This window comes from Cyprinodon variegatus, unplaced genomic scaffold (assembly GCF_000732505.1).
Source record: "Cyprinodon variegatus isolate N-32 unplaced genomic scaffold, C_variegatus-1.0 Scaffold2143, whole genome shotgun sequence".
Taxonomy (NCBI): Eukaryota; Metazoa; Chordata; class Actinopteri; order Cyprinodontiformes; family Cyprinodontidae; genus Cyprinodon; species Cyprinodon variegatus.
This window is the reverse complement of record NW_015152596.1, coordinates 28677-46163: the sequence shown is the minus strand read 5'-3', so window position 1 is coordinate 46163 and position 17487 is coordinate 28677. Positions and strand designations below refer to the sequence as shown.

General features: G+C 42.1%; 1 protein-coding gene across 1 annotated transcript in view; it reads left to right on the top strand.

Annotated features, from left to right (window-relative positions):
- The first annotated feature begins 522 nt into the window (after positions 1-522).
- The window catches only part of disp1 (dispatched homolog 1 (Drosophila)), a 31969-nt gene continuing 15004 nt past the window's right edge, over positions 523-17487 (top strand). Inside the window, exons 1-2 of the mRNA XM_015405326.1 lie at positions 523-735; positions 6055-6658. Of these exons, the coding sequence (XP_015260812.1) occupies positions 6096-6658 (563 nt within the window). The 5' untranslated portion in view covers positions 523-735; positions 6055-6095. The remainder of the gene's footprint in view (positions 736-6054; positions 6659-17487) is intronic.

Here is a 17487-nt window from a genome sequence, read left to right as displayed (position 1 = left end):
AGATATCAAAAAAGTACTCCAGAGTGTTGTTCAGCATGGGGGTGAGTAGAAAATGAAGGCTAATCATGTTTTGGGTGTACTATTCCTTCTTAAGAACCTTCCGTTTTGGTCGATTTTGGCTCCCCCCAGTGGACATAATTACACACCACACCCATTTCCCTATAATGAAACTAGCTCCACCACTGGATAAAGATAAACAGCTTCACAGCCTTGTGTATCTTTGAACTAAAAAAGCATCAAACCAATTGTATTTTTTTTCCATTCATTTGTTCATCAGCAGCTGTACAATCTACCGCGCTACTTTGTTTCCCGACAGAGCTTCCCGTTTTCTGGTATTTTCGGTGACGCTGCCGCCGGTCTCCTAGCAACCATTTGCAGTTGCTCCTGAGAGTTTGGTGTAGGGCTCGTTCAGCCCGCGGCACTGAGCGGGTTAAACAGACGCTGTCCCAGCCCGGCTCGGCTCCTCCTGCCTCCGTCCCTCCGCTCCCCTCAGAGCCGGGGCCGGAGTGTGTGCGGCTGTTTGTCACTCTGGCAGGACACACTCCGATGAGAAACAGCCTCTCTCTCTCTGAGCGGGACTTGTTGCTGTTGTGTCGGCTTGTGTTGTTTGCTTAGCTGCGCTCGCGGACATTTTAAATCAACCGGACCTCTTTACTTTTTCTTTTTCCCCCCTCTCTCTTGTGTTTGGTGTTTGCGAAGCGACGCCTGCTCCGGAGCGGACAGCAGTCAGACACGGTAGGAGCTGCCTGCTTTACCCCTTAGCTTAAACCGAAGAGCACGAGCCTCCTTCAACGGACAGCTGAAAACTTTGTTAGTTTTAAATCAACTCCCTCTCATCTTAATCCTCGCACAATGATCCAAACTTAAAGTAAATGTAGTTTGACTTATTTAATCCACCTACATAGTTTGTTGTTTGCTCCAATAAAACCTTAGCTTATGTTTATAGTTAAATCCTGGTAGCATTTTAAAGTTGTCTGTATTTAACCTCCTTGTTAGCCAGCTGTGAGTAGATGCCCTGAGGGGATGATATCTGACTAAAAAGCATCCTGTGTCCTAAAGCCATGCAGAAAGCCTGATGTTATTTCTCTGAGGAGTAATGTTGTTATTAACAGCTTCTTGACTGATTCCTGGTAATTGCTGCCTATTAGTTTTAATTAAAGGGAAGCAGGATGCTTTGCTTTGCTGCTGTCGCCCAAGGTCTGAGCATCTCTCCCACACACCCAGTAATCATAAAGCTGACATGAAAGTCAGCAGAAGGAGCACTTTATCACTTTATTCATTGTTCCTGACCAACCTGCACCGGCTGTCATCTTTCTGATCAGAGATCTGCTTTGTTTTGATAATCCTGCATGAGGATTAGTGTTTTTCTGACAGCAGCAGCAGTTTATGGTCATAAACTGCAAAAAAAGATCTAGAAATAAGTAAAAAAGAATCCTATATTAAGTGTAATTACCCTTAATTAGAGTAGGTAAATGGGATGATTTGCCAATGGAATGAGTATTTTCACTCTTAAAATAAGATATTTAGATAAAATGCAGTTGAAATAAGACAATGCAATTGTTTTTTTCCTTATTTTAAATGTAAATTGTCTTGTTCCATTGGCAATGGGTCTCTTTTATCTCCTCAATCCAAGAACAAATGCACTTATTTTAAGAAAAAATGACTTGTCTAGATTTTTCTTCAGTGTAAACTGCACTTTATCAGGTTTCGGATTCGTTTCAGTCAGAGTTTTGGTTCATAGGTTTTGTTAATCATTAAAATCTGGTTGTAAATGATTTATCAGAGCGCCTATGATCAACTGGACCTGTAAAATATTTAGCTGCTTATGTATATTTTTGATCTCAAGTCCTGTACATAACATTTTCTCTCCCTCTCTTAAGATATTCATATAAACGTAATGAAAATCGTTCATCCTCTTCCTGAAGTATTAACTTCTACCCGTAAGATTTTTAGCATTGATTAGGAGAAGATCAGAAAGTCCATTTTATATCGTTTATAAGATTCCCCAAGTGAATAGAACAACTGTGAAGTTTTTATAATGAGGAGAGAAACGGGTCTCTGATTGTGTCCACACTGTGTTACAGATCTAAGGATAAAACCCATCAGTGAACAGACTTTGTTACAACCCTGCTATAATTGGTGCTAAAACATAAATAGACCATAAACTTCTGACGGATCTAGTCTCTGTTCCTTGCTGCTGCTTCAGACTCGCTTTTTAAAATCACTTCCAGCTTTTGACAGCAACAGAGGCAAAACAAATGACTTCATCTGGGTTTCCCTCTGTGCTCCGCTGTCTGTCGCGCTCTGATCTCCAAAGTCATTCCCCGTCTCCAGCTCTCCTCCAAACCTGCAGCCCACCGCTGACCCCAGCGGACCCATGTGCTCATATTTCGCAGCTCGCTCACATAGTGCAGCCACAGAGCTACACCTATGCCACCTATTTATTAACGAATAAATCTTTCATTTCTATCAGGGTTAATATTTATACTTACATTTTTATAACTATAATTATCAACAATGAACTCAATTGCAACAAGTAAATCTGATAATCAGATGTGAAAAAAATTCTCAGACAAAATGTAAGATATTTGACTTTCTACACATTAAGAGCTGCTCTTAGTAATCAATCTACCAATCATTTCTCTGATTCATCTAAAAAGAGATACTTTTAGTAAATAAAAATGTCTAAATAAACAAACATTTGGAATATAGAAAAACTCTATTCTGCTCTTTAATTGAATTGCAGATTCTTAAAAAAAAAAAAACATATGTTTATACAGGGACGATGGAAGTAATTTTGAACAGGGGCTGCTGTGAGCATTTTTTTGTTTGGACAAAAATACCTATGAGCCTATTTAAAATATACGGTAATAAAAACAAATAAGTAAATATATTGAGATTCACTAATTTATTGTATTATACCCTTCAGTGCACGTAACCAGGGGTAAAGATGCGTTATTAATTCAACTTCACAGTAACAACATATATTTGGTCAGCTGCCATGAACCTCAGTCATTGTGTTCATGTTACACGTGACATGAACACAGCAAACCACAAGGAATTAATTATATTACACAAAAAAAAAAACAAGATCAAAATAACATTCTAAAATATTATGGTTACGTTAAACTGCAGGAATAGATATGAAAGTGCGTGGCGCATCATGATCTTACTTTAAGCTACAGGCAGGGTGTCCTGCCTGGTTACAGGTGTCCAAATGTTGAGCTGCACTCTAAGGTCGTGGAGATAAAGTCTCTAATGAGAGGACAAATTCGAAATGTGTTTCTGTGCCATATTTCCTCCTTGTTTCTGTCATTAGACTATTGTACATTTACCAGTCTGCTACCGTGAGTGGCATATCCAGCTCTAGCTTTTTTGATGTTTCCATGACAACGTAACTTCCATGAACTTGTGTTTATTAGGCCTCAAAATAATTAAATTAAAATCCAAATACATGCAATAGTAAAATTTAAAAAAGGCAAAATAATTCCCCCAAATATTAAGTATTTTTAATACATTTTTGCAACAAAATGTGTTTGTATGCTAATTTAATCTTTAATAGGAAAACAGTATATCTGCTCTGTTTATACATGTGTATATTGGCAGAGTTTTATCTTATATACTGCTGTAGGTAGGTTATTCTTGAAGCAAAGCATCTCCAGGAAAGGATTTGGTTGGATCACCAAATTAATTATGGATATTTCACTATTATCACTATTTGATTAATCATTTCGGCCCTAAACAGGGTAAAACTATAAGCAAGTACAGCTGCTCTCCTCGATAAGGGAAGCTAGAATTTTTATGAATTTCATAAAATTCATGATTAGGTAGGCTGACTGTAAGGAGATGACGCGGTCTGCTCATAAGCTCTTTGTTATCTGAGAACAGAGCCAGAACTGAACCTGCCAGCCCCACTGATGAACTAGTACCAGGTTCGGTTGTGTCTGGCGCAGTCCGGTTCAGTTGTGCCGGACCACACTCAACAGTTATCTTGTTTGTCGTGCTGGGACCAATCTCGGCACTATTTCAAAAGGGTAGTGGAAATGGGGCTTTACAGAGCACAGGTTGTGAGACTGAAGGGTCAGCTGGCTAATCAAGTAGTCAGCAGCACAGGAGCACCACAGGGGACTGTCCTCTCACCATTTATTTTAACTCTGTGCACGTCTGACTTCCAGTACCAGACAGAGTCCTGTCACCTGCAGAAATACGTGGATTACTTTGCAGTCATTGGGTGCATCAAAGATGGACATGAAGCTGAGTACAGAGAGCTGGTGGACCGCTTTGTGTCATGGTGTGGAAACAATCATCTGATCCTGAATGTCAACAAAACAAGGAGATAATAGTAGATTTCAGAAGAAACAGGAACAATCTAAATAGTATTACCACGATGGGAGAAGAAGTGAAGGTGGAGGAGTATAAATACCTTGGTGTTCACCTGGACTGAAGACGTGACTGTGAAGCTGTCTATAAGCAGGGACAGAACAGATTATACTTCCTAAGGAAGCTTAGGTCCTTCAGCATTTGCAGCAAGATGCTGCATATCTTCTATTAGTCTGTTGTGGAGAGTGTGATCTCTGCCTCCATCCTCTGCTGGGGTAACAGTTTTAGAGCTAATGACTTAAAGAAGGCAGCTCTGTTCTAGGAACTGCTCTAGAACCTCTGGAGATGATTTCACACAGAAGATTTCCTCATGCAGTGAACATTATGGACAACAGGTAGCGTCCCCCCAAGTTCCTGGGGGCCCCATAAAACTCTGTTTCCATGTATGGTTAATACAACTATTCCTTATTTGTGCACATTATTTTTTCCAATAAAAATCCTTTGGCTAAAATGCCATCAGGACGCTTCTAATATTAACTGTGTCTTCCACCCCCCTTCAGTGTCCACCATATTGGATCAGTTCCTTTGATGCACATGTTCAGAAAGGTCCAAACAAACAGCAGCAAGGCATTTGAAAACTGTGCTATATTTAGCGACTTTTCAGGCCCCTCTAGTGCTTTTATTTTAAAAAAGCTCCTAGCGCCAAATCTAGCGACTTTTTTTCTGCTACCGTAGACTTTGGCGACAACATCTAAAAGCAGCGAACTCTGCTCTCCAGAGCCAGTAGATTAGTAACCCCGCCTCCTGCTCTCCTCTATCTTGTCTGCTGTCATGATTCATGCAGCTATTATTTCATCCAAATGAAAAATGGAGAACAGATAAGCNGCCTCCTGCTCTCCTCTATCTTGTCTGCTGTCATGATTCATGCAGCTATTATTTCATCCAAATGAAAAATGGAGAACAGATAAGCAGATCATGGCTCGTCTACAGTGAAAAGAAGGACTGGGTTATTTACTTTTGCCGTCACCTTTTTGGAAACACAGGAAGGAGCAATATGCTATAAGTGAGCTTAGTGCTTGTAAAAAAAATCTTTCATTCCTTTAGAGACAGCATGAAAAGTCAGCTGAGTACAAAACATAGAGAGGAAACAAGAAGAAAAGGGACAAGAAGGGAGGGACACAACTTAGAATAAATAATGTATTCTAATAAAAGCTCAGTGGGCCCCATGCCTGTCTTAGCCTAGGGCCCCAAATTTCCTAAATCTGCCCCTGAGTGTAACGTTGTGATTATTCTTATGCTTTTATTGAAGTGGGTCAGACAGAACCAAGAGGAAGCCGGGGGTCCAATCAGAACCTCTGTGTTTTGGTTGTGGAGCCAATAAGCCAGCTCTCCTTTGTTTCTGGTACCAGTGGGCTGAAGCTTCTTTTCTCCTTCTTTGTGAAACATGTTTTCTTTAGAAAGATAAGAAAATAGTTTCCGTTTTTTTTTCTGGCCTTGATTTAGATAAAAACTGAGCCTCCAGAGCTCATGTGATTGTTTTCTCTCTAAACTCTGCAAACACTTTAAGAAGTATTGCTTGTTTTATAATTGTGGGCTTCAGCTTTTTTTTTTTCTTCCCCACAAAAGTCGGTTCCATAAACAAACACACATCCACTCCTCAGGTCGCCATGGTTCCTCCTGGTTTATTGTCTTTGATCAGTGTTTGGATCCTGAATGTGCTGTCTGTGTTCCCAGAGGAGTGGCGGTGTCGGTGCCAGACCTGCAGGGGAAACGCCATGGCCCTGACTGACCCCGCTGGCGACCCGCCGTCCCTCAGCAATGGAGGACACCATCCTTTGAGCGCCAGCAGCAACCAGGATCCTCCGCCCGTCGCTTCCTGTCTCCCAGCTGGGAGCGACGGAAACCTGGAGGTCAGGAAACTACGGCAGGGGGCGAGCAGGCCCCCCCAGAGCAGTGGGGCGATCATAATGAACGGCTCTTTGGCTAACACCCCCCCTCCACCCTCCGCCGTCACAGACTCCCAGAAGCCAAACAGGCTCCACCAAAACTCTTCCCTGTCGTCGACGCCTCCTCCTCCGCTCTGCTGCCCCCACTGCCGCTTTCACCCCCCCCTGCGCTGCCCATGTGGACAGCCGGACTGCCCGCTCCCCCAGAGCGCCGCCACCGTTCCAGGACCCTGCTCCGGTTCACACTCAGGTGGCGCTTCATCCTGCCCCTGCTGCCTCTCCACCTGCTCATACTCTCACCCACTTCCTCATCACCAAGCCTCCCCGATGCCTCTTCATCACCAACGCTGGCAGGAGCACCTGCAGAGCCAGATCCACGGTCCTGGGATCAGGTTGGTGCCTCTTCTGAATTTAGACCTTTTTAAAAAGGGTGCAGGGGCCCCAAAATAAACCATTTAGTATACTGAAAACTGGAAAACTTCCCGGTAATTAGGAACCATAGCAGAGCCACACATAGAAGCTACATTGTGCTACATCACAGCTAACTGAAATGATGACCTGGAGATCAGGGTTGGCCTTGTTACCATGAAGGGGTTTTCTTACTTCTATAAGCCTGTTTGCGCTAAAGAGTTTGGACCCTAAGATGTAACAAATTGTTTACAAATGAAACAGAAATGGCACAAAGGCAGGAAGACATGTGGCGACCATGTCTGCTGTCTTTGGAAAAGCTCAGCTCTGCTGATCTGGTTTCATTTGGTCGGTTCTTTCCGTTAGCCCCTGCACCGCTGGGCCCCCATCATGCCTCCTAATCATTCGCATAATTCCCGCATTTACCAGCCGCATGGCGGAGGGGAAGACGGAGGTGAGCCGTTTACTCACATCAGCCTCGTTTTACAGTAACAGAGCTTTGTGGCGACACTTTTTGCCCAAACGTCTTTTCCTGACTGTTAGAGAGTTGGAGCCGTTCACCAGCACCACACGCACACACCGTAGGTCTCATTAGAGAGGGGGACGCTGTGGGTGGTGCTGAAAGATGAGGTTTGTGAGCCTCAGAACCTGGCGTGCTCACATTAAAGCCTGGGTGGGCAGACGGCAGCGGCGCTGCGTAGAGCTGCTTCCAATGCCCTCCGCAGTTCCTCCTGCTCTCCTCTTCCTTGCTCTCACTTTTCCCTCTGCTTTCTTTCACTCCATTAACACCCACTCTGTTTGTTTACTGCTTTTGCTGTCAGCTCGGTCCCAGTTTTTCGTTAGGCTCTCGTTCAACGTCAGAATGGAGAGCAGATGTGGGATTGGACGATCCGCTCCCACTGTTCAACCTTTTTCTGATTTAACCACATTAGGTTTCTGTTTTTCATCAGTGGTGAACTGTAACGACGCAGCCTGGGTCCATTTTCACTCTCCCCCCCGCTCCTCTTTATCTAGAGCTTTTTTATTCTTTATTTTCTGCTTGGGTTTGTCACATTTTGCTACCTAACCATAAAAGTTAGCGGGATTTCACATGATAGAGGAGCACAAAGTGGAGGAAAAGTAGCTTTTGAATCCAGCTTTTCTTTACTTTAATGGCCTCCCATTAGTGAACTGTGAAAACCATCAGGAATTCAGCTTTCAGTTCACCACTAATCTTTACGCTGAAGAACCAAATGGGCAGAGGAGAAGCTTTAGACGACTCTGACCAGATGCGTGCAGGGATATCGGACGCCGCGCATCACCCTGCAGCCACCGCTACGGGGAAAACCTTTCTTCTCCAAACCAGTGAGACTAGAGACTAGAAGACTTTTAAACCGAGGTTCTGGTCGATGCTGACCATTTTAAAGCGCTGAATAAGTGAAAAAAACAGCATTTTTGTGCTTTAAATTTTCCGACCTGGTTATTCTGAAATAAATAAAATGTTTTCTAAAGTTTCAAATCTTTAGTTTCAGTCCATCACATTAAATCCAATCCAAATACTTTTCTTATGAGTTAAAATAAGGAAAGTTTTCTGCTACCCTCATAGAGCTCTGTGGAGGTTAGATGTAGATTATGTGAACCAACGCTGCCTGCTGTTATTCTACTCTTGATAATTAGCAGGTGAACAGTCATAGAGGATGGCGTCAGATATCAGGTTGATCCGCCCTCAGAGCTGAGATCTGCCAGATTAGACCAGGGATTACCTATATGATCACAGCCTTCCTGTTCCTCTCATACGCCCCGACAGCCATAAGGTGTAACATTAGCGCTTTGGAGAGACCTTTTAATGTGTGTTACATTTCAGAAAGGGGAGGGGGTTATGCTCCTGTTCTCAGCTTCACAAAAACCATAATCCATTTAACAAGATTAGCCTATGCTTGGTTTCCTAATGTTTCTATTTTCAGAGCAATCAGAGGGGCTTTTATCCATGTATGGAATAACTCAAAAGGTTTAAGCAAAAATGGGCAAATTTTCCTGACTTTTTTCCCCCCCTCTGATTCAGGATATCTGCTGGAAACATTAGCAGCCTGTTTGTCTCTATTGATTTTACGGATACGGTGTTATTTATGAGTGCGCAGAGACGGGGCGTCCTTGGGTTGTTTGGATGCAGGCAGTTCCCTGCAGGTTGAATTATTTTAGCCAGAATAGTGGAGAAACGGGGAAATCCCAGTTCTGCCTCCTTAGCCTGTGTCTCTCCCGGAGCTAGCAGTTGTTAAAAGTTGGTATTTAGCACCTCATTATTGGTCAACAGGAATTAGCTTTTGGAAGGCAATCAATCATCCACAGCAGTTAAACAAACGCCCCAAGGATGCAAAGCAAGTGTTAACCTGGAGTGAAGAATGCGAGCCTCAGCTCCAAGACACTGATGGGAGAGGCCGTCCAGCGCCGCGCCGCTAAAGAGAAAGCAGAAAACAAATTATGTGTAGCCTGAGGGGCACCTGAAGTTAGGGGCCGACCTGCTTCTACCTGCACTAGTGTTACCATGGTGCTCCCTGACACTCAGGCATCCAGGGTCACGCCGAGTATTTAACCTCTCCCTTTCAGACCCTGCTCTCCTGCAGCTAAATGTTTACGACCTGTTGCCTCCCCCTGCAGCCCCGCAGTTGTTTATGGCAACCACAGTTTTTAGGTCTGAAACTATGCCTTCTTAAAAAGAAAAAAAAAAAAATTTCTCACTCCCTCCTGGCTGGAAGAAATGGAAGTTTGGTCGCTGTGATATTACTTCACTGCATAAAATCAAGACCACACCCATTAGCTCCTCTGTTTTTATACGATAATTAACAATGATGTGACAGTTATTTGACTTGCTCTGTCAAATCTGCTCCCTTTGGCGTCTTTATGAGCTGTTTAGCCTCTGCTATGAAAAATATGTCATTTCTGTTTTTGAATTATGGCGTAAAAAGGGCTTTTTCTGGCTTTACTGCTGAGAAAGCGTTGAACTTCAGCCACATTTTAGAGCAAAGTCTCTTTACATCATAGATCTACAGTAAACATACACAACCACAGACACCGTGTCGCTGTGTTATTATCTGTTGCATGATCTGCTGCTGGCATCTGCGCTGTCTCTTTAAAGATGATGATGATTAGGTGTCATGTGGATCCGGGGGCTATAATAGAAAATAAGCTGGGTTTCTCATTATTGTTAAACAAACATAAAAATGAAAACATAAGAGAATCATGATTCTTTAAATTGGTGTACTTTCACCTTAATTTGAGCAAGTAAGATGATTTCACACTGGAATCATATGATTTATGTTAGAAATCAGAGGAAAACGACTCCATTATTTTATTTCTTGTGGATAATATCTAATGTACCCAATCTGCTATTAGATCGTCTTATTTACTGGTGTTCCGTCAGACGAGCATACGCCATCAGACTGGCATACCCATAGTCAATACGCATGCGCAAGACATTAGATTTGTTTCTATCCCTTTAGTTTTGTACGAAAAAAGACTTTAAACTACCTCAGCGGGCGTGTATCCTTTTAGTCCGGTACAAAAAAAAAAACTATTTAAGGTGAGATTTCCATACACTTCAAAAAACACCAAAAATTAAGTAATTAAAGTAATTTTTTTGTGTATGACTAAAGGGATACACGCCCATTGAGGTAGTTTAAACTTTCGTTTTCTTTTTTTTCAGTGTCCTGTTTGGCAATAAGAATAATTGTCTTGATGCCAAACCAATTTTGCCTTCACAAGTGGAGCAGTACGGCTGTCGCCATAGTGTTCCGCTTGATTTATGTATATAAGTAGCTTTATTATAATTCATGCAAGGAGTATTACAGATTATATGGACACTGCAGTGGGAAAGTGCATCAGGAAAGGAAAAAAAGAAAAAGGAGAAAAGATGAATGTCTTCAGTCTGCTTCATCACCTGCAAAGAGATGTAAAAAGAAAAGCACAACCAACGGATATAGTATAAGAGATACAACAAAGTAGCACCTTGATACTATAAGTAGTAGTATTTAATCTACTGTGGTAGGAAGATAAGAAATATGGGCTTTCTGTATGGAAGTGAATCTCTAGGTACCTGGAACTAAGAACCTGTAGTTGTTTGTGAGGGTGCACTGTGCATGTAAGGTTCATCAAAAGGAAAAATGCTCAGTAGTGGTTGTGAAGAGCCGAAGACGCGCCCCTCCATAGCACCGAGGTGAGCGCCGGGGGACCCAAAACCCCAGATGCCCAAAGGGATCCCAAGAGCAAAGGCATCCAAAAGGGGCCAACCGAGGAAATCTGACCCCCCCCCACCAACACCACCACCACCAAGGGAGGAGGAGAGACAGCCCCATGGAAATCCCCCAGGCACCACAGTACAGAGTTTAGAAAGTTTAAAGTTTATTTTTCTTACAAAACTGAAGGGATAAACTAAAGGGGTAAACGGGTATTGACTATGGGTATGCTGGTCTGACAGATCACCGTCTCAAATCAGGAAAAATAACCTCACTTTAACAAATCTTGACTTATTTTTAGATCAGTGTGTTCCTTCAGATCTTTACTGCAGGGCTTCCCCCTCTTTAGTCATCCCATTTCCCGTCTGTCTATCAAACAGACGCTGCGAAAGTTAAAACAAATAAAAATAACTACTGGGTTCAAATACAGCAAACAGAAACGTTGATCTCTGTCTGAGTTCTCTTTCCTAAACAGCAGAAGCTTAAAAAGCTCCATTAATCCTTCCTGTTATTTATCTAAAGTATTGTTCTCTTTCTGTCCTATAAAATAAAGCTCTTTTGCTTCCTCTGTTTGTTTCGTAAGCCTCTCTCTGATAGTAGAAATGTTAACTTTGAGTCACCCATCTGAACTTCCTGGTTGCTTTTATAGTCTGCTCATTCATTAGAAGAAAGTCTTTAGATCCAACGGGATTGTCCTCGGCCAGGACTGGTCATCCTGAGTCATCCTGTCGGTCGTCATCTATTAAGTCTGCCTCCTTGCCTGTTTCAATTGCTTCTTTTCACAAGGCCAGGGTTTATTGCCTGGCTGGCCTGCCGTAAACGTCAACTGAAACCAGAGGACTGCGCCTGAAAAGAGCCTTGTGTGTGTTTCTGTGAAGGACGGGGAGGAGATTTTACAGACATCCTCTCTGCACCGTAGGAGGAGAGCTCCAGGGTTATCCAGGGATACGAGTGACGGCATCTTCATTCCAGCAAGATAACGGCTGATTTAGTTGGTTTGGTTTAAGGACGAGTAAGGAAAAGTAGGAGAGCTGCGTAGAATAAAAGCTTTCATTCCTGACGCTGGTTGGTCCTTCAAACTGTGTGTTATTTTTAATGTTGTTACCGTACCTGGATGGAAGATCTGCTGTTTTATGGCTTTTTAATGCAGTTTATCACAAAATTTATGTTTTAATGCATCCTGCTTTGATGTAGAAAATGTATGGAGAGAAAGTTGCTCCATATCGGTGCAACTGAGGAGCAAAATCAAACTTTCATCATATTTTTTTAATAACTAAAACCTTTTTTTAAATTCTAATACCCGTCACTTGTTATAGCTTAAAAGTGAAATGATCAAATCATATTTCATTTTCTTTTGGTGGGATATTATCAATAAAATTAACCGTGTTTGCAGAATTGTGAATTAAACTGAATGAAAATAATATCGTGGAAGACTTTGTGATCTAGACAAACTTTGCATCTTCAATCGGATTAAATGATGTGACATCGTATTAGGGCAGGCAATCGCTGGCATTTGCAGAGTTATTATATTTAAAGAAGAAAAAAAGCAAATTGAAAGCCTTGGATTTATGATCATGTTACATTTAACCAAAGAACCACATTAACTTTCTCCTTCCAGCCCTTCAGATCAATGCCGCAAATAGAAGTAAGCAATTTCTCCATGCAGCAGTGAAGTCCCACCTCAGAGGATGTAAGAAAAGAGCTAAATAATGAAACTCTGAAGCCAAACATGAAAGAAATCAAAATAAAATCAGTTTTTAGCTAAATCTCACAGCCTATGATCAAGCTGCTCATTCATACAGATAGATAAACCTTCATTAAAATAAAGTCTGCATTTCATTTTCTTGTCATAACATTGGAACCAATTTGCGTCGTGTTTTCATTCACCATAAACTGTCCTGATGTCACTCTGATGCTACGTTCAGACCGCACGCTGCAGAAGCAGCAAAAACATGCGTGCTGCTTCATTTTTGATGCTTGAAGTAGTTTAGTTCTGATGCACGGCTGAAGCATCTTTGCTGCTCTAGCTGCACGGTCGAAAAGTGGGTCTGATGTGCGTTTGGTGGAGCTACCCTTTCTTTGCCTGTAACGATGGCGGATGAAATCAAGAGAATGGCTTGGCTTATTTTAATGAATAATGCTACATTCAGACCGCTAGCGCTTTATTTTTAATGCTAGTTCACATTAAGGTCAGACGTCCAGTAAAGTGTGTTCAGATGCGTCTGATGCTTCTGCTGCTCCTGTGTTCAGTGGCAGAGAGGGGCGTTGCTATATTTGCTGTGATCAGTGAGTAAAAAGTAGTTTTATTATTTTTTTAAGTGAGAAAGTCCTCCTGAAAACTTCATCTATGCAGTCAGTTCATCCAGATTACCATCCTGCCTTCAGATATTATTTAGCTGTTTGAGCCTCTCAGGCTGCCGTACACCGGCGGTGCTCTGTCACTGGGAATCCGAGCCTCTGACCCGGTCGCCTCCTTGTGGTTTTCCGCTACTGTTTGTGGCGGCTGTAAGGCGTTTTCTCGTACATAATCCAAACCTTAGGCACCAGAATAATAAAATCTAACATATTTTGCTTACAGGTTTTGACATTTTAAGTTAATTTAGATGTTAATAAACTGTTTCAGAGGAGTGATCATAGATCTCTGCATTGATGTGGCGCCTCCAGCAGCAAAAGTTACATTTTTCCAACTCCAGCAGCTGCAGTTTGTGAAGCGCGTCACGCGCGTCAGATGCTCAGAAGCTCATGAGACGCTGCTCCTGCTGCTCAAAACGCGCTGCCGGTCGTTTTTCTGCGCCTTGATTTGCGTCAACAATTGACTTTGCCTGTAAACTTGCTGCTTCTGCAGCAGCGTGCGGTCAACGTAGCATGAGATCTCAGGACCCGTTGCATTTTCGAGGATTTCCCCTGCCTGCATCCACACACCTGACTGTAATAAATAGGTAATTAACAGGCCTTACAGGGGATGTAGTTGATGCAGGTGTGCTGGTGCAGAAACGTGAGCCATAAATTAACTAAGAGAGGATCGAGTTTGAGACATCAGCCAGTAAAGTCCGAAACTTCACCTCTCTGTGTGTCCATGTTTAGTAAAAAGCCTCCTAAAGTCGCCCAGAACAGAGTGAAACCCCAACATAAAGGATTATGTCTGAATGACATAACGAGCTGAGAAAAGCTTTACATCGACCTTATTAATGAAGGAGTCCAGAGACGAGCTCGGTTCATTTGAGTCTAATAGGACCCCGTTCCTACAAGGTTTGTCTTTTTTATGTTTGCTGGTAAATTCATTAATAATAAAGGTTTATTCACCCCAGGAGAAACTCACCAGCAGCTAAACTGACTTTCAGAAAACAAACACTGCCGTTGCCTGGACTTGCTCTTAGCTGGTAGTTTACAGAAAACGAGCCTGTGTAATGATAAGCTAATGACTCATGGAGCTTTGAGATGGTTTGGCTGTTAAAAGGGGAATTTATGGAGGAGTAAAAACCTCCTGAATGCAGTTGGATAGAAACACCTTTTTGTTTGAGGGTGGAGCTGTTATAGAATGCAGCTCTTCAGTGGAAGTTAGTTTAACAGTTAACTTGTTTAATCATAAATAAATAAGCTGAAGGAATCAGCTGCGTATGACAGAAGAAAAGCCCAAATCATTTGATTCTTTAAAAGTATTTACGCCCCTTTCTCTGTCCACATTCAAACCAAAAACCTACCTGCCATCTTCCATCAGATCTAAAAGGAAAAGCGTCCCTGGAGCATGATGCTGCCATTGCTGTGTTTTACCATGGAGATTGTGCGTTCATGGTGGCCTAAACTAAATCTGAATCTACTTTAGCTGTGATAGCCCTCATAAGATATCTCACAGTGCAAACATCTTTATGTAGGTTCATGTTTAAGGTGCTTTATAACCTGATGTGTATTGAGTTTAAACAGAGTTTATGAGGTCTTAGTTTCAGGCATTAATATTCTGGTGTCCAAACTTTTTCTATGAGATTAAAATATTCAGGGGCCACAGAATAAGGATCAAAAACATAAATGTTTTACAGGTTTGCCTGTTTAAAAACCCCAAAACGAAAACTAGCATACAGTGGCTTTAAATGTTTAGACTTATTATCTTAAGCCCTTTTTCAACAGATGAGCGATATCTGGGGATCCCATGTGATTAATAAATTCTCCTGTATGTTAGCTTTTTTTGTGTCAAATTCACACAGGAAAACAAAAGCCTGAGATTTAGCTGAATTCACAGACAGCCGGATATGAAGCCGATGGGATGCTTTGACACATGGTCAGCTCTGTGGTCCTGCCATGATCAGCATCAAAAAGCAAATGGCCCCCAGACCCCACTTTGAATCCTGCTGCATTATTAAGCCTGTCCAGACTTGGCTGTCATTGCTCTTTTCTGGTCAGACCCATTCCATTTTTTGTCGCCATTTTTATCCGAGTTTGCTCTGCTTTAAACTTTAAGCTACAGTTTTTGGTTTAAATCTCTCAGCAGAGAGCAGCTCAGATGAAGACGTCACAGAGTGACAGTTGGCTCCTGGCCTCAGACGCCGACCGTCTGCCTGGAATCTGTTTAACTCCAGGTGGAGACAGAAAAGGCCGACCGACAGGCCCACTCCCTCACAGCAACTCATGCTGCTGTGGGTGAATAACGTTCAGAGGTCGGTGACCTCTGGTTGGAGCAGAGGTTCTGATGCCTTCAGCCAGAGGAGGGCTTGCCCAGCTGAGCAGCTCCTGTGTTTATTAGCAATGCTCCGTCAGTCACTGCTTGTTGCTGCTACCCAGCAGCTGTAACTCTTCAATGCGGAGGGAGAATCTTCTATAAATCTATTTTCAAAAACCTTTATTTAAACAGCATTAAAAGTAGGCCTTTTATTAAAGCAGTGAATTAGTTAATTGCATCACCAATTTTAAAAGTATTGTTGAGGATTTTCGCAAATTTCGCAAAGACACACTTCAGAAAAAAAATGCACATGCAAAACCCCTTAACCCGCTCCCGAGAGGGAACGCTTATCCAACCCATTTCTCCTTCTGTTAAAAGCTGCTCTCATAGCTCATACAAGCTTACTGTGTCCGAAAGTCTACCTTAAATAGTCAGAACTTCTCAATGAGATTTAATTCCTTAATCATCTAATTTTGTGTGAACATAACTATAAGTTATTTTCAACCATTAAATATCAAACCTATGGACTCTAATATAAATGTTATTCATTTTCAGAGGGGTCAATTTTACGTGGAGCTTTAATTTTGATAACATGATTAAAAGACATCCAGTGTCTGATGCTTCAGGTACTGATGTCTTAAAAGAGCATTTTATAATTTATCTGATTCTGGCTGTAGTGCAGTTCAAGGCTGACTGAGCTGGAGAGAAATTCAGCGCAGCAGGAAGGCATCCTGGCAGTTTATATCCTCTGCATCGTTTACGGCGCCTCAGTTTCCCTCAACTAGATATGGAAGTAGGGATGTTTTACTTTTGTGGACAGAACAACCTTCAGATTTCATACACTCTCATTCAGCTAGTGGGCTATACAGATTACAAATTCATTTAAATAACCAACGGAGAAATGAGGGAGTTATCTGTTCACATGTTAAGTCAGAGGAAAAAAGTATAAAAAAGGCTTCATTCTGACTGGAAGGAGGAATCCATTCAGGGATCCTCCCTATAACATCAGTGTGCTCCGTCCTTTGCTTATAATCCCAGCACCTGTGGGATAGCTGATTAGCTATTATATCATTTAACTTTAAGCCTTATTTTTTTTATTCTGCCGAAAAAACTAATGGCTCAGATTGATATTATGAGTCCGAAGTAAAAAATTGGACCTAATTCAGGAGAATTGAAAGATTAGAATCGGTTCTAATCGATTCTTAAAGCCCAACCCTAATTATTGTTATATGAGAGTCTAAAATAACATTATCATTAACACAATCAGTGGGGCAATTTTCTGTCTGTGTGAAGAATTGTTTTTGGACTTTTACCTTTTCTTTAAACATAACTTGTTTGGGGATTTGTTGACCAGCTAACAAAGATCGTTCCCAATACTTTAAGTGCTGCTGAGGTTTTAAGGCTCCTTGAAGTCGGTGAAGCTGCACCAGAAACTTGAATATCTCTGCAGTGGTTTTCCTCCAGCATGATCTGTTATCTGAACAGATTAAAGTGGAAAGCTTTAGATTGATTAGCTGGTTTCTGTAAAGCTCATCTTCAGCCTTTTTTCGATCATACCCTTCAGAATATAATTTAATATTACTTTCTAGTATGCAACAAAAAGAGTTTTGGGTTCCTAGTTTCTTCATTTCTACCTGGTTTTTTTGGGGGTCAGTCACAGGTTGGGGTTTACTGTGGGTGTGTTGATGTATAATTTGTGGCAGTGTGTTTAATCAGCTTTAACCAGGTTGTGGTATTAATACACCAACAGGCGTTCCTATCAGACTGAATTGTTTTGGGTGGTGCAGCGAGGCAGAAGCCTCAGCCTGATGCTCTGTCTCTGACATGAGGCTGACCTGGCCGTCTGTTGGCAGCTAGCCCTCCACCCATCCAGCAGAAAGGCCTGGACACTGCAGCGCACCCTGGTCATCTTCTCCCCTCTGTCAGCATGGCGCTGAGTGAAGGTGTTTACCTT